Source organism: Xylaria bambusicola (assembly GCF_022495145.1).
Source record: "Xylaria bambusicola strain CBS 139988 unplaced genomic scaffold F5B22scaffold_42, whole genome shotgun sequence".
NCBI classification, from domain to species: Eukaryota; Fungi; Ascomycota; class Sordariomycetes; order Xylariales; family Xylariaceae; genus Xylaria; species Xylaria bambusicola.
Genome location: NW_025953595.1, coordinates 1 through 23,494, shown reverse-complemented (window position 1 = coordinate 23,494; position 23,494 = coordinate 1). Strand labels below are relative to the sequence as shown.

At 47.8% G+C, this 23,494-nt stretch overlaps 11 protein-coding genes across 11 annotated transcripts; 7 read left to right on the top strand and 4 right to left on the bottom strand.

The window, feature by feature from the left end:
- Positions 1-151: 151 nt before the first annotated feature.
- F5B22DRAFT_369415 (Threonyl/alanyl tRNA synthetase) lies at positions 152-1,434 on the bottom strand. The gene has a single exon (XM_047971147.1). The coding sequence runs from the start codon at positions 1,053-1,055 to the stop codon at positions 246-248; it is 810 nt and encodes a 269-aa protein (XP_047828008.1). The 5' UTR covers positions 1,056-1,434; the 3' UTR covers positions 152-245.
- A 20-nt stretch (positions 1,435-1,454) lies between these two features.
- On the bottom strand, positions 1,455-2,273 carry F5B22DRAFT_638242 (ESCRT-1 complex, Vps28 subunit; the record flags this gene model as incomplete). The annotated part of the gene is made up of 3 exons (XM_047977558.1): positions 1,455-1,844; positions 1,902-2,138; positions 2,190-2,273. 3 exons carry the CDS (start codon positions 2,271-2,273, stop codon positions 1,455-1,457), a joined length of 711 nt encoding a protein of 236 aa, XP_047828007.1.
- A 389-nt stretch (positions 2,274-2,662) lies between these two features.
- On the top strand, positions 2,663-5,139 carry F5B22DRAFT_369192 (Noc2p family-domain-containing protein). The gene has a single exon (XM_047971142.1). It carries the CDS (start codon positions 2,760-2,762, stop codon positions 5,106-5,108), a length of 2,349 nt encoding a protein of 782 aa, XP_047828006.1. The 5' UTR covers positions 2,663-2,759; the 3' UTR covers positions 5,109-5,139.
- Positions 5,140-6,119: 980 nt separating this feature from the next.
- F5B22DRAFT_369206 (uncharacterized protein) lies at positions 6,120-7,118 on the top strand. The gene is made up of 3 exons (XM_047971143.1): positions 6,120-6,537; positions 6,660-6,835; positions 6,898-7,118. Exons 1-3 carry the CDS (start codon positions 6,288-6,290, stop codon positions 6,967-6,969), a joined length of 498 nt encoding a protein of 165 aa, XP_047828005.1. The 5' UTR covers positions 6,120-6,287; the 3' UTR covers positions 6,970-7,118.
- Positions 7,119-7,267: 149 nt separating this feature from the next.
- On the bottom strand, positions 7,268-7,970 carry F5B22DRAFT_649312 (acyl-CoA N-acyltransferase; the record flags this gene model as incomplete). Its single annotated transcript, XM_047979156.1, has 2 exons — positions 7,268-7,823; positions 7,882-7,970. 2 exons carry the CDS (start codon positions 7,968-7,970, stop codon positions 7,268-7,270), a joined length of 645 nt encoding a protein of 214 aa, XP_047828004.1.
- A 452-nt stretch (positions 7,971-8,422) lies between these two features.
- Positions 8,423-10,063, top strand: F5B22DRAFT_369286 (uncharacterized protein). The gene is made up of 3 exons (XM_047971144.1): positions 8,423-8,441; positions 8,544-8,792; positions 8,856-10,063. Exon 3 carries the CDS (start codon positions 9,066-9,068, stop codon positions 9,687-9,689), a length of 624 nt encoding a protein of 207 aa, XP_047828003.1. The 5' UTR covers positions 8,423-8,441; positions 8,544-8,792; positions 8,856-9,065; the 3' UTR covers positions 9,690-10,063.
- A 785-nt stretch (positions 10,064-10,848) lies between these two features.
- F5B22DRAFT_658680 (uncharacterized protein) lies at positions 10,849-12,699 on the top strand (the record flags this gene model as incomplete). The annotated part of the gene is made up of 8 exons (XM_047980132.1): positions 10,849-10,871; positions 11,091-11,145; positions 11,204-11,440; positions 11,505-11,707; positions 11,772-11,913; positions 11,975-12,060; positions 12,117-12,289; positions 12,342-12,699. The coding sequence occupies 8 exons, from the start codon at positions 10,849-10,851 to the stop codon at positions 12,377-12,379; spliced, it is 957 nt and encodes a 318-aa protein (XP_047828002.1). The 3' UTR covers positions 12,380-12,699.
- Positions 12,700-13,630: 931 nt separating this feature from the next.
- On the top strand, positions 13,631-15,930 carry F5B22DRAFT_618237 (prolyl aminopeptidase-like protein). Its single transcript, XM_047975676.1, has one exon. The coding sequence runs from the start codon at positions 14,062-14,064 to the stop codon at positions 15,355-15,357; it is 1,296 nt and encodes a 431-aa protein (XP_047828001.1). The 5' UTR covers positions 13,631-14,061; the 3' UTR covers positions 15,358-15,930.
- Positions 15,931-16,160: 230 nt separating this feature from the next.
- On the bottom strand, positions 16,161-18,270 carry F5B22DRAFT_618232 (uncharacterized protein). The gene is made up of 6 exons (XM_047975675.1): positions 17,597-18,270; positions 17,520-17,539; positions 17,364-17,468; positions 16,902-17,287; positions 16,733-16,828; positions 16,161-16,678 (listed from the first exon to the last, which is right to left on the bottom strand). The coding sequence occupies exons 1-6, from the start codon at positions 17,787-17,789 to the stop codon at positions 16,447-16,449; spliced, it is 1,032 nt and encodes a 343-aa protein (XP_047828000.1). The 5' UTR covers positions 17,790-18,270; the 3' UTR covers positions 16,161-16,446.
- Positions 18,271-18,923: 653 nt separating this feature from the next.
- Positions 18,924-19,862, top strand: F5B22DRAFT_649307 (S-adenosyl-L-methionine-dependent methyltransferase; the record flags this gene model as incomplete). The annotated part of the gene is made up of 3 exons (XM_047979155.1): positions 18,924-18,976; positions 19,033-19,062; positions 19,112-19,862. The coding sequence occupies 3 exons, from the start codon at positions 18,924-18,926 to the stop codon at positions 19,860-19,862; spliced, it is 834 nt and encodes a 277-aa protein (XP_047827999.1).
- Positions 19,863-20,858: 996 nt separating this feature from the next.
- F5B22DRAFT_369004 (tryptophan dimethylallyltransferase-domain-containing protein) lies at positions 20,859-22,639 on the top strand. The gene is made up of 3 exons (XM_047971141.1): positions 20,859-22,182; positions 22,232-22,352; positions 22,424-22,639. The coding sequence occupies exons 1-2, from the start codon at positions 21,044-21,046 to the stop codon at positions 22,350-22,352; spliced, it is 1,260 nt and encodes a 419-aa protein (XP_047827998.1). The 5' UTR covers positions 20,859-21,043; the 3' UTR covers positions 22,424-22,639.
- Positions 22,640-23,494: the final 855 nt, after the last annotated feature.

Sequence of the window (23,494 nt, the reverse complement as noted above, 5' to 3'; positions counted from 1 at the left end):
GAACACAAATTTGGCGCTAATGCAACTTATGTAAATGATCGGATAAAGAAGACGCATACTACGTATCTTCTGGATGACGTAAGTGGTACATTCACTTGTGTATGTGGAATGGATATGGGGTGTAAGTCTGTGTCTATTTTGGTGCGACGCAACGGTCTAGATGTGGTTGCTCTATTGATTCCGTTCTACCGGAGCCGACTGGCTAGCTGGCCTTTTGGTATGCCTAACGCAGTTGATATGGACTGTCAAGGGAGTATATAGCTGACGCGGCTTATACCCTTCGATCGACTGATCTTTTTGACGTTTGTTTTACCGCAGAGCTGAGTGCTATCAACGTGAGTTCCACCGCATGGGTAGGCTTCACATCCGATGATCTTGACTACACGAAACTTCTCATCATCTGCCATGCCCATTACCTTTCGATCAGGTATGAGTCTTTCCAGCCCGTTCGCTTTGAAGTCGTCTTCGTCCCAAAAGTCTATCTCAACTGGCATGTCTTTGTTGATATACTCATCGACGCGCGCCTGGATAGCGTCTTTCCATTTCCCCTCAATCAGACCTTGAAATTCGCACGATGCTGAGTCGGGAAAATGCGATGCCTTCAATTCGTCAAAGCCGGGGACTTCTTTCTCAAGAAGATGCCGAACAGCTCCACCCAGAACATGGCCTGCTGTATGGTAGCGTGAATAGAGGATACGTTTCTCACTGTCGATGGTTTGTGTGACCGTCTCGCCGGGTGTGAAATGTGCGGATGCGTCGGAAAATCTGCCAAGATGGAGAACCTCTCCTTCAGTTATTGCGTTTATGCGAACGGCCGACACGTCGAAATTGGCTCCCGAGTCAGCCTTGATCACTCCAACATCGGATGGCTGGCCGCCACCTTGCGGATGAAATATGGTTTTGTCGGTGACTACGACGTGATCCTCCTCGCTCGCGCCTTTGAAAAGGCCTCTGTTTGCCTCTTCGAGCGACGCAACCGATCTCACTGCTTGCACCACTGCTTGGAGACTGTGTAGCTTGGCATTGTGTTGAAAGGCAAGAAATGTGCGCTGCATGATTTCTATTGAAAGGCTTAAACCAGGCCTATGATACGGTACTGGCACAAACGGGCGAGTGCTTCACAATACTATCCCTCCCCAATCCTGGGTGGACGAAGTCATACAAGTACGAAGAAATTGCGCCCTTGGAGTGGGGCTGTTGATAGCTCGTTGGCCACTCATAACTGCAGAAGAAGATGTAAGATCCGAAGACGGCACATACCGAGGTGAGCGTTGATTCAGAGTAGTACAATGCATGATTCTGCTTCTCTGAGGCGGTCGCGTGGTAGCAGAGAGCAATCTCCATCGTACATTGTTTCACTGTTATGACTAGACCTTGTTCATCGCCGATGAAAGAGTCTGAATAGTGATGCCACGTATAAACGTCATCGGCGCACTAATCCGTGTGCACGCTCCTTAGAGGGCGTTCTTGAACCCCACATACGCAGAGTTGATATCTAACTCGAGCTCCCGAGCTTGGTGTTCCGACAACTCCTCCGTCGCCTTCATTTGGTTTAAAGTGATTAACCATTGTATTATCTTGCCCCTGTTTTCAAAGTCCCGGTCGGTGACTTTGTTAGCACTCTGTATTATGTCTGTCAAGAGAGGATGTAATTGGTCCTTCGCAAGAAGTCCCAGGCGAAGTGCGTCCAAAAAGGTGATGAAATCTTCCGTCGCCTTCAAGATGAGCTGCCCGGATTTGCTGTCAGTAGCTACTGTTGGCTGAGGGGCGGTACCCGTTGAAGCAGTGACAGCTGTCGAAGGCATGCCGACTTTCAACCGTTCTGTTGCTCTCGGTACTTCAAGCTATATCATTGTGAGTACGCGAGCAAGTGATGAGGGCGCTGAGGTGTTGTTACTCACGTCCCATTCGGCTTTGAATTCCTCAAGACCCACAAACGCTTTAGCTACGGTATCATCGGCTAAGATGGATTTATACTGCTTCAAAGACCGTTCGCATATATCGGTGTAGTCAGACTCGGGGATGGCGTCCTTGAGGAAGGCCCTCTCAAGCTCGTCCAGCGTGACAATGATGGAGAAGATCTCGGCAAGGGAATCCTGTAAGTCGCGTTCGGCTCGCGTCTCAGTTAGTTTCACCTCCTACTTCCTATTAGTTTCTACTGGCAATGAAGATTCGGGTGTAAGCCGGACCTCGTCGAGATTGATTGTTGCGGAGATAGTGGTATTGGGCACGTAGCTATGAGGAGTTGGAGCATATGCTTGCCGAGAGGCCATGCTGAAGGCGAATATGTCTAGAAAGGCTAGAAAGTGTGTGAGTGTATATCTGCGTGAGAGGGTGAGCCTGGGAATTAGGATGATAGACAGCCGACTGGTTCGTGTATGGTCGAGGCGTGTCAAGACATAGATTCGAAGAGCATGTGAATGAAGCTCATGAGATGCACGCAAGATATAGGCATCCACTCTAGCGCTCGCTGTAGCTAAGGCATAGGCATAGGCAGCACCCATCACGAGCGTTTCTAGGGACCCCTCGGGACCTTGGAGGTCTTAAGTAGTGGATGAGTAAGTGCAGGAGTATTTCCATGTTGGGACTAGCCTCAGATCCGATAAGAATAGGCCCCCGCGATAAGCCCAGACCCGCCAAAAATTTTGGACGAGAGAACAAGGTGCAATCAAGCAACGGGACTGGGCCAAGGGCGCTTTCGTTCAACCACCACATTCTAGCCGAAGTTCACAGCAACCTGCTGCTGGCCAACTGACACAATGGCTGGCGCGAAGAAGAACTTCAAAGCTACTAAGAAATTCGAGCAGAAACACCTGAAAAATGTTCTGGAAAAGCGGAAAGCCGGCGCCAAGATAAAACAAAGGCATCTCGCCAAGACACAGAAGCAAACCCGAAAGGCAGCAGATGCTGAGTTTCATAAAGGCCCTGAGGATGCCGAAAAGGCCGCCCGGGCAAAGGCGTCCAAAACCGCCAATGTGAACGAGATGAGCGTTGATGACTTTTTTGGTGGAGGGTTTGAGATTGTCGACAAAGCGCCGAAAGCCAGCAAATCATCCAAGAAGCTGGGAAAACGCAAGAGGGACGAGCCACAACCTACGCTTGACGACGACGACGATGACGACGATGACGCGAGCGACGATCTCGAAATCTCTGATGCCGAACAGCCCGTTGCCAGCGATGATGACGGTGAAGAAGACGATACCCAGCTCGAAGATGGAGAACTTGGAATGAGCAAAGATGCGATGGAAGCTCTTGCTAAGGATGATCCCGACTTCTACAAATTCTTGAAAGAGAACGACCCCGATGCCCTGGACTTCGATGATGCAGACCTCGCCGAAGTTGATGAATTGAGCGCAAGTGAAGAAGAGGACTCGCCCAGGAAGAAGCGGAAGAAGTCTACACAGCCCAATGATGCAGAGCTTCTTTCGGCCGACAATGAGCTTACGCAAGAGATGGTTGCGCGCTGGAAAACATCTCTGACAGAAAACCACTCCCTCAAAGCCGCGAGACAAGTGGTCTTGGCTTTCCGATCGGCAGCTCACCTCAATGAAGATGATGAGGATCAGGAGAAGGCACTGCCCTACACGATTTCAAGTCCCGAAGTTTTCCATGATGTTCTTATTGTCGCCTTGAAACAAATACCTGAAGTTCTACAGCATCATATTCCTGTTAAGGAATCATCTTCGGGCAAAGTTTATGTGCCAACAGAATCAAAGAAGTTCAAGCCATTATCAATGTTGCTACGAAGCTTTACATCTTCCATTCTTCACATGCTCCCCACGTTATCCGACGACGCCACCCTTAAACTTACCCTTTCGGCTTTAACCCCTATCGTCCCCTACCTGTTGTCTTTCCGGAAGCTGTTGAAAAATCTTATCAAGACTGTTGTTGGCTTTTGGTCTCAAAACATTAGTAGTGACACTACTAGGATTACGGCATTCCTTGTTCTCCGCCGTCTTGTAGTGATCGGGGATAAAGGCATTCGGGAAGCAGTCCTCAAAGCGACGTACCAAGGCTTAATTGCTGGGTCGCGTGTAACAAATGCCAACACAATTCAAGGAATCAATCTGATGAAGAACTCGGCTGCTGAGCTATGGGGTCTCGATCAAAGCATCGGCTACACGACAGCCTATAATTTTATCAGGCAACTAGCCATTCATCTCAGAAACAGTATTGTTCACAACCAAAACGATTCGTACAGGCATGTATACAACTGGCAGTACGTTCACTCCCTGGACTTCTGGTCCTGCGTCCTTTCGGAACACTGTAATTCTCTCAGGGAAGCTGAAGTCGGCAAAGAGTCCCAGCTTCGACTTCTAATATACCCTCTTGTCCAAGTTACCCTTGGCGCTACACGGCTCATCCCCACAGCTACTTATTTCCCTTTGCGCTTCCATATGATACGGTCTCTTTTGAGGATATCCAGATCGACCGGTACCTATATACCCCTTGCCTCAGTCCTTTTGGAAGTACTCAACTCGGCAGAGATGAGAAGATCCCCAAAGCAGGCTACACTAAAGGCTCTTGACTTCCATGTCGCCTATAAAACACCGAAAGCATACTTACGCACACGCGTGTATCAAGACGGCGTAGGCGAGCAAATCGTTGACCTCTTTGCCGAGTACTTTGTGCTGTGGTCGACAAACATCGCGTTCCCCGAGTTTGCGCTGCCCGTTGTTATCATGTTGAAGCGCTGGCTCAAACAATCGAGAAAAAAGGCATCGGGAAATAATAATGGCAAACTGCGCTCTGGCCTTGTTTTACTTGTTCAAAAATTAGAAGCCAACGCCAAGTTTATTGAGGGCAAGCGGGCCAAGGTAGACTTCGCACCACGTGACCGGACGCAGGTCGATGCTTTCTTGAAAGACTTCCCATGGGAGAAGACACCCGTAGGTGCCTATGTGGTAGCTCAAAGGAAAGCGGGTGCGGAGAAAGCAAAGATGATGGAGGAGGCAAGAAAGGAAGACGAGCGTAAGAGGAAGGAGGAGGAGCAAGCTGCTCTAGAAGAAAATGTTGCCGAAATAGAGAGTGACGAGGAAGACGAAGAAATGGAAGACTTGGATGATGAAGATGAGGACGAGGATTCATCTGAGGAAGAAGATGAGTAAATCTAGGGCTTTAGATGAACAAGCAACACTATTGTATAGTGCCAAAACTCATCTCGGCCCGTTCACACTAGATTGCGGAACGAGACAGGCCAAGTGCAAGTCAGTCCGGGCGCAAGGGAGCCGGCATAGCATGGCTTGCGCATGAGATCACCATCCGCGTCAATGCCGTTGCTGTCAGGAAATACAAGGAATAAAAGATTAGGCCGTTTTAATGACAGAAGGACAGCTTTTGTGTGATTCTTGACAACCTTAGCATGACGGACTATCAATGCGCGTCGATGGCCGTTGTGAGATGAGCCTGGAGAGTAGAAGGTCATCATCTATGTCATGGGTAGAAAAGGGACTGATCGCTGCGAGGTCGTAAGCAATCAATGCATTTATGTAACCTTATGCTGTCTTTCAGCTGGTAGTTGGCACTTTTAACATCTCGATATGCCTGATAGCTAAAAAGGAATTGTGTTAAAGCTTAGACTACAAGCTAGTCAGTGTTTTTGTATGTAGGTATGGGGATGTATCTGCTGCCCCATCATCAAGTTTGTCGCGGCGCGAACTACCATGCCATATTCGCATAAGCCTGTCTCCCAAAGGCCGCTACGCTTCGACTTGGGATGAGTTCGCGGTCCCGAAATGACGGACGTCCCCTTCGGATGGGTCAGAATTTCCAAGCGTGTGCCGGACGTGATTATTTTTGGCCATGGTGCCACAAGCTGTTCGTCCGGCTTACCAAGCCCGCGCCTATTGGGCTGTCACGTCCCGGCGCGCGACAATGCCAGCCAGTCGCATGAATCACCGTTTCATCGCGGAGGAACAATGACGTTTGGTCCCGACAGGTTGTTCAGCTAGGTCTTAGAACCTACAATGGCTGTGGGAATCTGCTGAAAAAGTCGATGTCTAACCCGACCGGGGGATGATTCAGATGAATCTTGTTCGTAGAATCTAAATTCATGCAGGTGCATCTCATGGCTGTTGCAGGTGCGCTGGGATTATTAGGCTTCCCCCGATCTCCGTCCGACTTGCCTTGGAGCTCTTCAGATATAAAGGAGCGATTGGTCTGGTCTTGAGGATAGAGTTATTGCAAGCTTCATCGCAACATCACATCAAGCATTCCATCTGGCAGTTTCCAAACACATCGATATCCTCGTCTTTAGCTCTAGCCAAACACCCTTCAGCATCGCCAAAATGGTTACCTTCAACGTTGCATACACTGCACCCGTCAACAAGGCTGGCACTACGCTTACCTTAACCCAGGCCCAAGTCTGGGAGGGTCTCAAGCTCAAGGTCAGGCGGGCGCAGGACTTTGTCCCCGTCATCACTGGATGCAAGGTCCTATCCGAGGAGACGTTACCCACGGGAGAGCTGAAGGTCACACGAGAGGCCGAGTTTGCCCCTGTCAATGGTAATCCGGGAAGAACAGTCAAAGAGGTGTGCGGTAAGTGACGACGTGGCGTCAATACTTTCCTCGCCTCTCACCGAGAGGCTGCGGCTCCCTTTCTCTATATTGCCTCGTGCATTCTGTTGAGGCAATGATTGCTAACTTGGTGCTCACTGCAGTGCACTATGAACCGTGTCGTGTCGTGTTCCAGCAGGAAGATGGCAGCTCTGTCATGAATCTCATTAGCACGCGCCCTGACGGTGGGTTGCTCCTTAGCTATGTCTTTGAGTGGCGCCACCCCGATGTGTCGGAGGGAAGCGAGAAAGCCTCGCAGCTTGAGAAGAATCACTGGGAGGTTAGTCAAGTTACAATTTCCCCGCTCTTCTTAGATGACTTTGAGCTAATGCCGTGCCTAAGATGGCGAAAGTGGCGGTCGAGAGCAGCCTGGACACCATCCGTGGTATGGTTACTGAGGGAAAGATTCAGTGAAGGTAAATCTTCACAGATACCAGCAGCATACGTGTCAGAAGACTACACTTTTGTTTGCGTATAACCTGACTCAGGCCAGATAGACTAGATTATTGGGAGGAATCGCACTTTCGCTAACAGGAACATGTCTTTCAATTGTTGAGGGAATGCTTACTTTCCAATGGCGGATAGAAGTCTCAACAGAGTACGCCAAAGTGGCCTACAGCTCAATCAAGAGTCATCACACCTTGACCAATGTCCCAACGCCGCGACGCACTTTGGTGACCCAGCTCTCAAGTAGTATATCTTACTTTCAAATCTAGGCTGATCCCATCATTTTCGCGATCTCTTCGGTAGAGTAATTCTGACCATCCTTAGATGCCCATGTTCCTGCATCTGCAATGGCCCGCCATTTCGATCGCCATTCGTGTTCTAGCATTGCCATCTCGTACCTATCGTGCCAGCCACCCATAAACCAGGTGCATTCACGCTTGACACCTTCGTCAACAAACCCAATACTATTATATAGTCGCTTCGCACCCATGTTCCAACTGTAAGCCGATATTTCGATCCGGTGTAACCTTGCGAAGTCGAATGCCCAATCAAGGGCCCATGCAACAGCTTCTCTGCCGTAGCCTTTGCGCTGATGTTCTTCTGCGATGATGACACTTAGAAATGAGTTGGCATGTTGCGCTTGTCCGTCGTTAGGTTTGCTCAACGAGACAGCGCCGACAGGGACGGGATCATCAGACCCATTCGACGGCAGGCAAATGTACATGGACATGAGCTTGCGGGACGCCAGAACCTCTAACAATCGGTCGACATTTTGCGCCGTGAAGCCGACTAGGAGCGAGTCGTCACTATTTCGCATTCCACTAGCCAGCAAGTTAGGTTGCATGCGTGGAAAAGGGGGCGCAGCTGGGGTAAGCTCACGGCTCGTTCATTAGTCTGAGGAGAAAGTCCCCGTACCTGGCATCCCTGGTCGGGACGTACATCAAGCGCTTTGACCGAAAGATGTCCATGATCGCATACAGTCGCTCGGCGAGTAAATTAGGTGACTCGACCGCCAGAGGAGACTAGGTAGATGAGGCATTAGTGTGAGTTTCAATGTGTCAGCACACATGTCATGTTGTGTTATTGCATACCAACGATAAGAAAATAGCTCGCTGATATGTTCACGTATCTCGTTTCGAAGAATGCCTAGACAGCACTTGCATACACTACACTCGAAAGTCACCGAAACTCAGCTCTCATCTAAACTGCAGGCGTCAATGACTGTCTGGCTGCTCGATTGGCCCATTGTATACGACTACGACTACGAGCCGCGTACACTACTTCTCATATAGCCCCCTAGTCTTGTATGAGGCCTTTCATTAACACGATGGATAAGCCTACCCATGCTGGCCGGCTCCCTAGGGTGCCGAGATCTTTACACTTCACGATAGAGAGAGTATGTGATCTCACACTACAACGCGGGACTCCGCCTGGTTTAAGTCCGTCCCGTCCGCGCTCAGTTAAGTCCCCGAGCGGCCCGAAACCCCAATCTTCTTTTCACAAGGATACGCCTTCTGCTGACAAAAAGAATCCACCAACAGGCTTACACGTACACTAATGTTTCGATGGGGTTGAGCTGGGGTGCCTGGCATTTTGCGGAGTTGATAATTTGATAAAAAATACCGGCAGAGGTGGCGTTATGCTTGGCAGCCGACAATGCATTTCACGCTTATCATCGATATTGAGACTAGCACAAGCATTGTTAGAAGCCACTCTATCACAGCTTTTGGAAATGAAGCAAAGCAGGGTTCTCCCTATACTATGAATGCATTGCAACCGCGCCTCCGACTGTGAGTCAGCTCTAGAGCATACCTGGTACTCTCCGATCCTTGTTCATCTGGCGCGCTTGTTAGCTGAGCCGTACACCGTCCACCAACATGCTGCTGCGGCGGCGGCGGCGGCGACGAAAGTCGTGAATATAAAGCGTCCGTTATGGCCGGTTTATTCACGATCAATTGGCCCACCAGTGATCTCGCTCCTCACACTAGTGCTCTCATCCTCATCCTGTAACAAGATCTTGAATTGCCACTACCTAATATCAAGCACCCACGTCAACAAGCACCATGTTCAACTCCAAGCAGATCCTGTCCGTGGCTACCCTTGCAGGCGCCTCATCGGCTCTTTACGCAACCAGCACTCCTGGCCAAGACCCAACTTGTGTCCAAAGCATACTTTCCTTTTCGGATGCTCCTTCGCCGGCCCCGGCGCTCCTTTCCTACCTCGATAATGTCTTCGGCTCCGGGCCGGTAACCGCTCCTGGTGCGACCACGGCTCTTCCAGATTTCACCCTGGAAGATCCCGCTGGATACGAGGCTTACTTCCGCAAGCTCGCCACCGAGCTTCCCGCCTCTCTCACTGCGGACTTCCAGACATACGCCGCGGGCCTCATTAGCTATGGAAGGGACCATTTGTCTGCGTATGAGGCATACATCACGGACTGCATTACCACGGGTGAGGCAGCATCCACTCTCATCGACGAACTCCACGATATGCTCCTCGTCACCGCAACCCCTACCCCCACCGCTGGTGCGTCCAACGGCACGTACCCAACTGGCACGGGCTCTTACACCGCACAGCCCACAGCTACGGGCTCCCCAATTCCCACAGCCGCCGCTGCCCGGCCTACAGGTGCCATTGTTGGCGGCGCCGCTCTCGGCGGCCTGCTCGCTGTTGCTGCTATGCTCTAAATCATCATTCTGACACTAAATTGAGATTCGACAAGCCCAAACTTGTTCTCTCTCAACTTCGTCGCTTGGGACTGGGTGCTAAACGAACTGCCCGAAATAGGGGCCTCTTTCGGTATATTAGCTGAATGGCCTTGGGCTACCCGGTGGTCGTTTTACAGTCATGAGATGTGACGAGTTGATAATGTGGAAGTGACTTCATGTACGCTTTGTGTACTATTTAAAGGGGAAGATGAAAATAAATGTACTTTCAATCAATAGACTAGACGGTCGGTTGTCGCGTCTGAGTTTTGCAGGTAGCTACTATTCTATAGACTTTTAACACTGGCAGAATAAGATTCGTAGCAGTTAATTACTTCATACATATTTCTCGGTATTTATTTGATAAGAATTGGTGATCAGTCCACGTACACAAGAGATCAGGGGGTAGGTATTTTCCTCGATAAAAATGTACATCGCCAGTGTAGCGTATAGCATTTGTCTGAGATAATGTAGAGCTTTCACTATCGTTTTACGTATACCTTGATAGAGGAGATAATAAACCCCCGTTGAGATCCGATAATGAAGGAAGCACTGGGCAGAGACCAATAGCCAATGACCTTAGTGTGAAGGTTGTTTAATCTAAGTTGGTGAACTGCCGATCGTCTAAATGCAGATCCGGTAGAATCAAACGGTAGCACAACACAAAGCCAGTGTCCTCATAGGCTGAGATCCTATTTGACGGCATAATCTATAAAGTCTTTTGATTGCACGGAAACCGGCAGTAGCGGAGCCTGGGGCAAAGCACGGAAAAGAGACGGCCCACTGCTTTCTTCTCTTCTTCCTATATGATTTTAAAAATTGATATTCATATGCCGCTTATCGCACTTATTGAGTCAACACCACGGTACTCGGAAGTTGTAGAGGAGTCATGTGCATCGCGACTAGGTTATGACTAATGATGGGAGGGTTACTTCCTCAATTGTTTTCCTGTATATCTTCCTAGCCCTAGCTACACTGAATACAATACAATATCTTTTGTCGTACACATAATCTTCTATTGCTGTGTTTGAGTCTTTGACTATTTTAGGCGATCCTCATGATGTTCTGGTCTAGTTTGTTAACGGCGTTCCCGGCCCTTGTGGCAGCAGTTCCACAAGGCTATGGAAGCGGAGGCCTTGCTATGCTGCGCTTTGGCTGCAGTCAGTACGTATCTGAGAAATAATTCTATGGATGTTCTATTGGAGATCGAGACTGGTCATTCACTCTCGCATCATGTTGAGCTTTGATGACAAATCTACTGCTATGATATCTTGGAAGCAGCTCTTACTAATTATGTGTACTGGTTAGGGTAGTCATCGAGCGACTCGACCCGTAAGTTCTTCAAAAGAAGATATACGCGGTCTGCGGTCTAATTCTCTACAGCCTAGTGAATCCAGGTGTAAACCCATCTCCACATGTCCACCAGGTAGTCGGAGGCGTGAGTATTAGGAGTGGAATAAATGCGTCCTTGCTTTCGTCTGCTTATGCTTTACCAGAATGCCTTTGGTGCATCTATGCCAACAGATGACATATCAAAACATTCAACCTGCACCACCTGCAGCTTCAACCAAGACTTCTCAAACTATTGGACGGCGAACCTGTACTTCAAGGCCCGCAATGGAACCTACAAGCGTGTGCCTCAAATCCCAAACCAGGCAGTCAGCGGCCACAATGGCGGCATCACAGTCTACTACACTTCGCCTGGCGCGAAGCAGACGACTGCCTTCAAGCCGGTGAGATCTATACAATGATATGACATCAAGATATCCCGTAATTACTAATTATCGTTCTCGCTAGGGATTTCGAATGCTTGCTGGGGAGTCTACGAGACGCAACTCGACAGGCCTTGGAAAGAACATGCAAAGTTGCTTCCGATGCTACACGGGACCCAACTTCCAGGGAAACGTCTACTCACCTTGCTTTGATCCTAAGCTAGATACCGAGCACTTCCCCACAACGCCCTGCCTCGGCGGTATCCGTACGAACATCATCTTTCCCCTGTAAGTTTTCTTTTCAACCTTCGGTTGCCGTGTGGAAACGCAGGCCGAGCTAAGGGTTCATTAGATGCTGGGACGGGAAAAACCTAGACAGCCCCAACCACATGGACCACGTTGCCCACTCTACGGGCGGCCCTACATCGTTCGCGGTTGTGAGCGGCAAATGCCCGTCGACGCACCCCGTGAAGATTCCACAGGTCCATCTAGAGGTGAGTGAGACCAATGCCGAACGATTGCGTATACATAATGTCTAACTATATTGGTTAACAGATCATGTGGGATACAACAGCCTTCAACAACAAGGCAGAATGGCCCGCGGACGGCAGCCAGCCCTTCGTCCTCAGCACCGGCGACAGGTATTCTCTTCCCTAACTCCCCCAACTCATTCTAAACAAACACTAACAAGAAGCAGCACCGGCTACGGACAGCACGCTGATTACGTCTTCGGCTGGAAAGACAACACCCTGCAAAGTGCTATGGACAACGCTTGTTTCGGCCCGACGTGCAAGTCGCTCACGACACAGGCGGACGCTATCAGTGGCGCATGTGCCGTCAAGAACATGGTCGATGAGACTACTGAAGGATGTAAGTGCCATCTTTGAGAGTAAATATCACGGCATGCTGACAAATGCGGAAGGGCTTGCGGAGCTTCCGGGTGGTGGCATGGGGGTTTAAGAACCACGGCAGAATTGCGATAAGAGATGAAGAGCTTGTTTATTCCAAGTGATGGAGGGGTTGATTATGAATAGGTCTTTCGCTTTTTGTGAAGTTTCACTGCTTCTTCAGATATTTATGTAACTGTTGTTGATCTCGCTAATACTTTCTTAATTCACGTTTTGATCGTTTCATAAGTAAGAAGGCTGTACAAATTAGTATACGCTCATGATCGCTTAATTCAGGTCACGGAAGACTTGATATCCTTTCGAGTCATATTATCATCATGTGTTATGGCTGCTGAGGTCAATATGGACACGTGAGTTGGCGTTTCACCCCTAAGACTCGCCTATGTATCCTGTATATGCGGAAATTAAAAGACTTCAATTTGATAAGCTCGGGCCGCCAGCCAGTCTCGAACTACGAGCAATGGTTTGCCCTGTGACCGGAGAAAAACCCGACTGATAGCAGATCCTGCTTTTCTGATTCTGCTTCAAGAACCGAGCCAAAACGTCCCCTACCGGAGACCCTTCCTTCATCAAGGCTAGACCATAACCAAACAAGCTCTTCGTTGCTTCAACATTATAGGGGATCCCTAGTATCGGCTTTGGCAATGCACAACTGCAACCAAGCTACAGAGAAAAAGAAGCACAGAGGGCATCGATTGCAATATGCTGAAAAATATGGGCTTATTTCATTTCAAAGGCCTTGCAAGTGGTGCCAGAACGGAACGAGCAACCGTATATTTGCTATCAGGTAGAAAATCTAACATGACTGTGAAAAGGGGCTTGTCAAAGGCGTATCTGGATGTCACCAAACAACCTAACGGGAGCTGACGGAAGGAAGCTCAGCAAGGTTTGTCCATAGGACTCGAAACGAACTTCAGGACCTATGTTCAGCAGAGACGAAAAGTCTCCAGACCTACATCAATCCCCCAGCTAGGAGCACGAACAACTTGGCAAGTTTGAATAGGCTACATTGAGGAAGACCGCCCTGAAGGAACGATGATACGTCGGGCGGACGGTCTTTACCATCATTTGCTCATGAAGGTCCGACACGTTATCCGAGAAGTGTAGTCTGCCCCCTGCAGTGCTTACACCACGCAGTTCTAGGAGCAACAGCATGCATGCTGCGCCACTCTGTAAGGTGTGTTCATGCACTAACAGATGCTGTTGGTGAGTTGCATATGAGATGGAGAACCAACGATACAACAACTGGCCACTTCGTAAATCAGGCAACAAGAGCTTGCCGCGACCCTTGAGGTTCTGAAATCGCATTGTGCCAACTGCATTGAGCCCAAGTAGCGTGCATAGTTAGTGTCCCTTGTACACAATGCTGGGGAATCAGACATCTACAAGTTCTACATACTACATCCGCCAAAACTGTAGGTCATAAGGTAAGTATACATGAAAAATGAGGTACTTGAGTGAGGTTCCATATGAAAGGTTCCGGCTCAGAACCGATACTGTATCATACCCAACAAGTATCTACAGTAACTAGAAAGTGAGGAGAGAGGGGAAGCGTATGAACTATCATGCTCAAGAACCGAGCATGCCTATCTCCCTAGGTATTTTATTAATCCATTTATCGTGCCTTCGAGAATCTATCACTTGTGCGACTTGTTGAATGCAAATAGTCACCTAGCGCTGGGTTTGCCTCCGAGGACTACTTGTGAATAGGAACTGTGAAAGTAATCGTGCTCAATGGAGTTCCCCTTTGAAGTCAAAGAGCATATCATCCCCGCGCAACATCTGAGGGAATGGCCGCGAGCTACAGGAACCTCGCAAGAAGCCATCTTGCGCATTCACATCAAACAATACCGCCCGAAGGACAACCTCAATCCCCAACCGGGCGATGTCACGATAATTGGAGCGCACGGGAACGCATTTCCGAAAGAAGTCTACGAACCGTTATGGTGTGATCTACACGCTCAGTCACGGGCCCACGGTTTCCGTATCCGCAACATCTGGATCGCCGACGTGGCCCATCAGGGCTATAGCCACAGGCTCAACGAGCAGCTGCTTGGCAACGATCCGGGCTGGGCTGACCACGCCCGGGACCTCCTGTACATGACCAACGTCTTCCGCAGCGAGATGCCTCGGCCCATCGTTGGCATAGCACACTCATTCGGCGGGAACATCCTCGTTCAATTAGCGCTGCTCCACCCCCGTCTGCTCAGCGCGCTCATTCTCTACGATCCCGTCATCAGCGTCTTTTCACAGAAGCAGACCGGTGCTATATTTGGGGTCCGCCTTGCTGTCGCGCGCCGCGATTCATGGCCCACCCGGGAGGCCGCCATTGAGTCCTTCCGTCGCCCTCGCGGTATGTTTTCCACCTGGGATCCACGGGTTCTGGAGGCTTGGATTGATCATGCGTTGCGCGATGCGCCGGGAGACGCCGCTGGGAACCGCGAAGGCAACGGGGTAACGCTCGCTACACCGCGCCATCAGGAAATCTTCACCTACTTCCGGCCCCTGTATCCGCACGAGCGCGCTGATGGTACTGTCGACCGAGAAGGTGCACCGGACTTCGACCCAGCCTTCAATGATCCGCTAGAGGTGCGTCGCCAGTTTCCCTTCTACCGAAGCGAGGGCCATCTAGTTGTCGAGCGGCTGCTGAATGTACGGCCTTCTGTTCTCTGGGTCTTCGGCGGGTCTAGCGATATCACCCTGCCACCATCGTCCCGTTCGGACATCGCACGGGCGTGTGGGACTGGTTGCAGCGGCAGCGGCGGGATGGCGGCCGGTAGGGTCGCCGAGATTCATGTCGAAGGTCGTGGTCACTTGTTTCCCTTGGAAAGTCCGGGCCTCTGTGCTGAGCACGCAGCCAAATGGATCCAACGGGAAATGGAATATTACCACAAGACCGAACGGGAGTATGCGGAATGGACGCGTCTGACATTATCGGAAAAGACGACATTGAGTCCTGAGCATGCTACTGCGTTGGGAAGTTTGCCGTCTAGAAAACGACCCACGGATGACAAAGGTTCTAAGTTGTAAGTCGTCTGTAGTAAGTCCATCCGTGAGGGGCATGTTGAAAAGGGGGCGAATTTGCGAGGAATACTCTCACCAGAAGTCATAAGTCGTCTCATTTTCGGGCTATCGAAACAAGTTGAAGAAAACGGCTGGTTCATGTCCTGGAAGCCTGGGTTGCTAATGTTTCTATGTTTGAGGATCTAGACTATGAAACTTTTGCGTTGCTGTGATAGATTGAAAATACTTGAGTAGTAGCTTATTTCCTCTTCCACCGTATGCTCCTCTTCGCTCACCGCGAAACCGCGTATGGCCAGACAAACATCATACTTCAACAAAAGGAATTTTCAAAGAACCCCTAATAATTGAGCTAGCAACCCCCTATGAGGTAGGTGCCTTCGCAGAGACTCGTGTTAATTGACAGCGAGTCTAATGACCCTACTACTAGTATGTACATAGTGAATCAGCACTTGATCTCCTTCACTACCGAGGTACTCGTTGGAACTCCACTTCCGTCGCCAACGCTACTCCAAAGTGAGCGTTAGCTTGATCATGCCTAGTCAACTTGATAAAACTCAGATACTTAATCTTATATATGATAACCACCAAAATAGAAGTAGCTCTGCTTAAACCAATTATACTTTACATAAAGATTGAAGACTTGAATATAAGAAGTATGCTCATAAAGTTTTACTTGCATAAAAGCAAAACTACTTCAATTTTATATGAGAACTACACCTAGATACTGCAGATTTAATTGCCTCATTAAATAACGAACACCAGAAGGATATACCTCCTATGTACTGTGTATAGTTCGGAATCCTGGATTATTAGGGTATCAAAGTAAATATATTGACCTAAAACTACATATGAACGTTAAATAGACCTCTGATCTTAATCGGGGGATGAAAACCAGTATCAATCCAATCGCCTGTACCATTTCCGCCATTACTGAGTGCGAAGGGCAAGTCAAAAGGCCGTATATCGCTTTTCGAATACGGAGCTCATGTCAATATGTCTTAGATATCGACCTGCGATAATTAGGGTGCTCCCCCGCAACATTTGACTGCTTATGGCATAGCCGCTGCCTTGAACCCCGAGAATTTGGTACATGCATTACAATGATTCTAGGCTATGAGTATAACCTAAATCTTGTGCTGGCGGTGCTCGCAGTTTCCTCACACTGCTGTGATCAGACTGGGCGCCTGTTTGTGCCTCAACGCCCCTCTGTTGGCTCGCCGTGCCACTGAAAGAGAATAGTACTTGAGAGCGTTGCGCGATGTGTCTAAACAGAAGTGGGAAAGTCGGGAAGCAAGCGACCAGGACAACTGTAGCGTACTCAATCTCTCTAAAGACATTGTCAATGATGTGTACATGATTCTGAATTAATCATGATACTCACGTCCAATATCCGAATGGCTCTATCGCATATGTAACATCTGTCTGCTTGGATAACTGGATGGTGTAAACGAAGCGAACTATACTTGCTATGCAGGCACTGGTATAGCGTGTTAGCATTTATACCTCTGATGTAGGTGCTGCTGGGGTATAGGGGGTAGTTGAAAACACACAAGCCTCCAACTGCGAAGATGGCAGTAACCTTGAGTTTAGATTTCTTAGCCACTTGAAGGTGATGAATAGCAGCTAACGGTAAAAAAAGAATAGCGAAGTCGGATAGAATGTTGATCGCACTGGAGGCGATCAAAGCTGCGTCGTTATCAATGCAACGACCCGGTATCTCCGGATTCCAGATCTTCTCGCGAGGGATGCAGGCGAGAATGAATGACAACATCAAGCCGCTATAAAAAAACAAGTTTGTCCAGATGAGAATTTTAAGGCACGTGTGACTTATGCTATCGCGTTTGTGTTTAAGGAATATTGATTCGATTTGGCGCATAACGACGAACTTGGCGAAGAACATCAAGGGACTATACAGGATTTCTATATAGTTGATGTACTGTAGGAAATTTAAGAATCAACTATTAGGGGCTCGAAGTATGACGACCACGTTTCGTCTAAATTGTTTGACGAACCTTGAGAAGCATGAAGAAACGAGTCACGGTCACATCCCATTGATGCGCCCCCTGTCCGTACTCTCCCGTGGTAATGGTCAAAGCGACATATGCCGCAAATATCGCCTGCAGATATCAGCTGTGCATTGCTGTCGCGGTGAAGCAACTCATAATTACCAGTGATATTAATAGGGAACCTGCTGTATTTCAACATCTTTGCTCTCGTTTTAGAGGGTTTCTGTACAAGTACTTACAGTCATCCAGACCAAACCTTTTTATGACCTTCGCTCTTGTATAAGTACGCGCCGTTACTGCGATTGCTGATGTGGCCAGTCCCGCAATCGCCACTGCAACGTGGATATAATGAATAGAGGGTGGATTGACAAAGTTTGGAATTACACCATCCGGAGGCGGCAGTGCTCCCGTCTCGCTCGGGTCTTTTCCCATATCTCTTGGCACGGTGTAATAGAATCGGCACAAGACTATTAAGAAGTGGAAGTAGAGTGCTTATGATGAATTATGCTCTGATGGACGGTTTTCAAAACCAGCGAAAAATGTTAGGCAGTGTGTTCTGGATAGATCTGCGTTATTATTGCAGAAAAACAGCTTCAAACATGCCATCCTCGGGGTCTTACGAGGGGTAGGAGAAGACGTTAGATACAAGCGTGAAATCTGATTAAGGTCTCATCAGGTATTACCGAAAGTTGAAGGAATCGGCGGATGCCACCTCCCATCCACTTGTGTTGGGAATTCCGCGCTGTAGCATTCAAACAACCTGATTCCTACGGGAGGTTAAGTGCCAACTGCACGAGATTCCCATGCTGTTATGTACAAACATCGATGCACATATCTCGGCGAAACGACAACTGCAGCTAACGGTGGCTTCACATTCCGTTATGTATGGAGGGGCTGGATAGTGAATCATACTTCCAACGGCATATATCACCTGACATACCCAGCGGAAAATACATACCTAGCAGTAACTTACTGTAGACGTCGCACGCCTAATGGAGCCGTTTTTGACAACATGCGACATCACGTTAATAGGTTGCACCCTATGCTGCATGTTGGACTTGAAGGCTTGGCGGGCACACATCAGATTATGAGAGCCTCAATCATGTCTTAATGGGATCCCCGGCTTGTCAAGATACGGCAGGTGGTCAAAGCTATGGATGGGTCTGTATTAGATATGATGTAGAGTGATGTACCATTGGAGACGGAGGCTAGGTAGGTAGTAAGTACATGCGAGTCAAAGTATCCTAGGAACCTTCCTAGACAACCGTCTTTCACCTCAATGTTGGTTCAGTCTGCATATACAACTGGGTCCTTGCATTAATTCCTTCATATCGTATCCACTAAGGTACCACATAGTCAAGAGAATATTGCTCGCGCTTTGCTGCATGGTTAAATCACGAAGATGACCACGCGTGAAGAGTCTGACCCATTCCATGTGGAATCTTATCATTCCCTTGAAAGACTCTTTTCGCCTTTGTCTCAGGTGGTTGGGGAGGCTCCTTTGAAGGCACGGCAGTTCATGACGAAGTATTCAACCTCATCTAAAGTAGTCACTACACGATCACAATGGCAGATGTATACATGGAGAACATGACTCGTCTCCCAAGCGAGACTTTCAGGTTTGAGGCAATCTCCAGACGAGTGATATGGTCTATGATCTGACCTAGCTTGATAGGCTCAACCAGCAGTTTGACTTGATGACGAAGTATAGTTCCCTTCATTTACAGCTTGAGTATTCTTTAACAATAAAGCAGAAATATGGGCTACATCCTCCATCCGTCTTTAAAGCTTCCCCCGGTTCCGCACATTGCTGATATAGGGACTGGCACTGCGCGCTTTATAATCTGTCTACATCCACAATTTCCAGAGGCGGTATTTGAAGGCTTCGATATATCTCCTGCGCTTTTCCCGCCCCGTGATGCGCTACCGTCTAGCGTAACACTTTCCGTACTAGATTTGAAGCAACCATTTCTCGAGGATATGCACGGGCAGTATGATCTGGTCCATCTTCGCCTCCTAGTTTCGGCGATGCGCCCGGAAGACTGGGCACCAGCAGTACGCAATATCTTTCTCCTACTGCGCCCTGGTGGATATATACAGTGGGAGGAATGCGAGTTCCTGAACGCCGAATGGCGCAAGACCACGCCGGATGCTCGGTTTGAGACTGCCAAATCGATGACCGATGCCTTTAGCGATGCTCTGCACCAGCAGTTTCAACACGGCTGGAATACGCTTCCGAAACAGATGCGAGAAGCAGGCTTTACATCAGTCGTTACAGATGTAGTAAGCTCTGATAGACTCCCGGAGACACGATCAGACATGACGGCTAGTATATTGAGCCTAGTTTTCACTTGGGCGCGTATGATGACGGACAGAGGTACATCAGGGCCATTATTTGGCGATCATCTGGGTGACCTAGAGAAAGCGGTGCACCAAGAAATCAAATCAGGTGGCTACTTCAAGTTCAACATTCATGTAGCATGCGGTCAGAAGCCACCAGTTTAATGCTTGTGTCGAATTTGGGCACAAATAAATATAGTATAATGGAGGTGCTTCAGAATGGCCAGGGACACGAACAGGTTCTTCGTATAGTGACAAGAGCTGTTGATAACCATAGTTCGGCCACTTCTTCGTATCCAATAACACCACAGTGCAAAATATAGGTCTTTCTCATCTACCATCACCCTGGGTAGGTACACTGCATGATGAACAGGCAACTAACCTAACGGCAGTGGATCACAGAAGATAACGAGTAACACGACCAGTATGCGTGAGAGTATTACACCCAAGTATAGAGATTCCCTATGTATATGAACATGAGCTTGACACCCCTGTTTGATATCTATCGAATGTGGTAGCGCATACTTACGCATCTAACTGTGACTCAAATAGCATACTGCATACGCATGCTCGCCGGCGGAGCAGGCTTAATGGCACGATTCCCCCCGCCTTTCAATTTGACTACGGAATGCTTTGGCGGATCTGATACATCTTCAATGCAGACATTTTTAGTAGCTGGTACATGCCTGATAAGGGTCAAGCAAGGGGCAGGGTTCAAAAATACCCAGACGGGGGTATGCTGCATGTCGAGTTCCTAACAGCAACATTGGCCTCATCTGACGTAGCATCGTACGCAGACAGCTTCCTGGGAGATGGATGCAATTCGCCGTCAGGATCGCTGCTGGCTGCACTTATATGGTTGGATTTGATGATGTATTTCCTAACTAGGGCCCTGTACCTGTACCAATGGGGCCCGGCGATAGAAGTTCTTTCCGAAAGCGCGGTTAGGATGATGAAAGAGCAGACACTACTGTAGTCGCTGAGTATTATACTACCCCTACCTACTTGATCCTCATGTAGGAGGCATGTGTTAGGAAGTCTGCATTCTACCTTAGAACCGATTGGCCACCCTGCGTGACTGCGCCGCTCGGGAAACCGCGAGTAAAATGTTGTACTGGATTCATCCACACGATAGTAACATAGGTTAAAGAAAATTCCGTTGCCTTTGCTCCGCATCATCCAGCCTTTCCTGTTGTTTTGCTTGGAACCGGCTCAGTGGGTACTAATGAGACGTTAACTCAATATTACTATAAAGCGAGCAAAATATGGATTTCTTCTAATAATCTGTAAACCCATTAAATCACTCATAAGACTAATTGAACACGACTAGCGTACGCTGAGTTGAAATGCTAGGCATCCGCTGTACTGAACTTTCAGCTTGGCAACAGATCACTTCTGATATTGCTCATACCGAATCCCTACATCATTACCTGTGGTACCAGCATGTTGGGAAGGCTCTGGGCATCATCTTATTCAATGCTGGTTACTCATATGATGCCCAATATCGAAACTTGGCTTTTTTTATGCGACTTGTAGCCCATAACCTTGGGAGTTTCCCTACAAGCGGCTATATTACGCAGCCTTGGAAGAGTTTCATGACGGATGACGGCTCACCTGTCGAGTTCAGCTGGGATTGGGGCACAGGTAATGATAGGCCGACAATACGATACTCTATCGAACCAATAGGGCTCACAGCAGGAACTTCACTTGACCCCCTAAACTTACTCGTGGGAGTGGACTTTGAGAGGCAATTGATCAAAGCTTTACCAGACCTAGGCGTGGAATGGTTACATCATTTTCAGGATTTCTTCAAGAATCATGGAGACAACGTGTGGGAATCAATTGACTCACACGATCACAATAGCTCCATATTCTATGCTTTTGATCTAATAGAACCCAATACCACAGCCAAAGCGTACTTTTTCCCCAAATCTCGAGCGATAGCACGAAAGGAATCTAAACTACAGGTCCTCACACAAGCAATCCAATTGGCACCCCACAGCAACGAAAGCAAACTGAACGCGTTGGTCATGTTCTCCGATTTCTCAAGTGATACAGCAAGCGCTCATCTTGAATACGAGATGCTAGCTATTGACCTGGTCGATCCACAGGAGTCACGTATCAAGATCTACTTCCGCTGCCGGCAGACAACTTTCAATTCTGTGGCGAACATTATGATGCTTGGTGGTCGGGCTCACAGCCCAAACTTGCAGACTGGACTCGATGATCTCCGCAGTTTATGGAATGCCCTTTTCGCAAATCATGGAGATCAGCCATTAACCCAAGTTCACCACCGTACAGCTGGAATGCTCTACAACGTTGGATTCAAGCTTGGGGACCAGTGCCCAGTCGTCAAGGTCTACATTCCTGTTCGACACTATTCGAGTAGTGACGAAAAGGTCATTTGGGGCCTTAAAAGATACTTCAGATCTCATGAGAAAGGCAAGTATATGAAAGCTTATAGCAATGCTATGACCACGTTATTGTAAGCTCTCGCTTCAAATTGGGTTGATGGGTATTAACATTTTGAATAGTGGTTCCGAGGTATTGTCAGCAGGGTCGGGGATTCAAACTTACATCGGTTGCTCAATCCGTCCGAATGGATCGCTTAGAATTGTCTCGTACTTTAAGCCACCTCTGCCAACCTGTGTCTAGGTAATCGGCAAGTCAATCTAGATCGGCGTACACTCTGCGTACCTAAGTATAGCATTTGTTAACCGGTTCAGTTATGGTTACGTAGGTGAAGTTCCAGAATGAAAAGTTGTTGCAGTCTGTATATGGGTCTACGTTACCCTCACGCTTGGAAATGTCCACATAGGCTTTGATGACTATAGTGAATTGTTGCTGAATACAACGTATCTCGAAACATTTATTCATATCGTTTTGATATTTACTTTGCCTAGTCACTCTAAGTAAATATATTAGAGTTGCTGTTTTTATCTCTCTTGAAATCCATTCCGAAACGAGGACTTGAATTGCGGGGTCCAGCTCAACCACTGTAGTACTAGTGTTCTTTGTTCTGATGGCGCCTGATCTTTGAGTGAATCTGATAAGTCTTCTAGGCCCTTATTTCTATATGTACATCTAAACTGGAAGACCCGATGATGTCCGTTTACAATATGAGTTCAACGTAATAGATTGTGCACCAGCTGAAGGCTCATGTGCCAACAGGGTTTAATAGCTCTCGTAAGATAGAGGATCTAAAGCGCTGCTTGCAATAAAGTCCCGCACATCCTTCCCAGTTAGAAGTCGCTGCAGGATGTGTGTTGGATGAGAATGCATGAGCAAAAGTGGAGAAGCATTGAAAATGGATACGTTGTTAGCACCGGAGTTTGGCTTCGTCTGGGAATGCCTGACGTGGTATTACTCCATATAAGCAAAAACCCTGCCTCACGACCACCCCCCCTGCCTACTAATTACCCAACTTCTGAAGCGATTTTCTTAACGAATACGTTATTCGCGATGCTTTTTTTAATATTTTTAATTAAATCTATTATTTTTAACCTTAATAACCTTTTTTATATTAATATCCTTATATTTTAAAATGTATTAATTAATAACTTTATTAATATATATTAAATAATTATATAATTTATATTTTACCTTTTATATATATATTATATAAATAAAGTTATTATTAGGACCTATTTTAATTAATTTTTACTTAACCTTAATATTTTTTTAAAATTTAACTTTTAATATTTTAATTTTTATTTATAAAAATATAATAATTTTAACCTTTTTATTAAAGGCCTTATTAACCTTTATAAAAAATAACCTTTATAATAAATTATTAA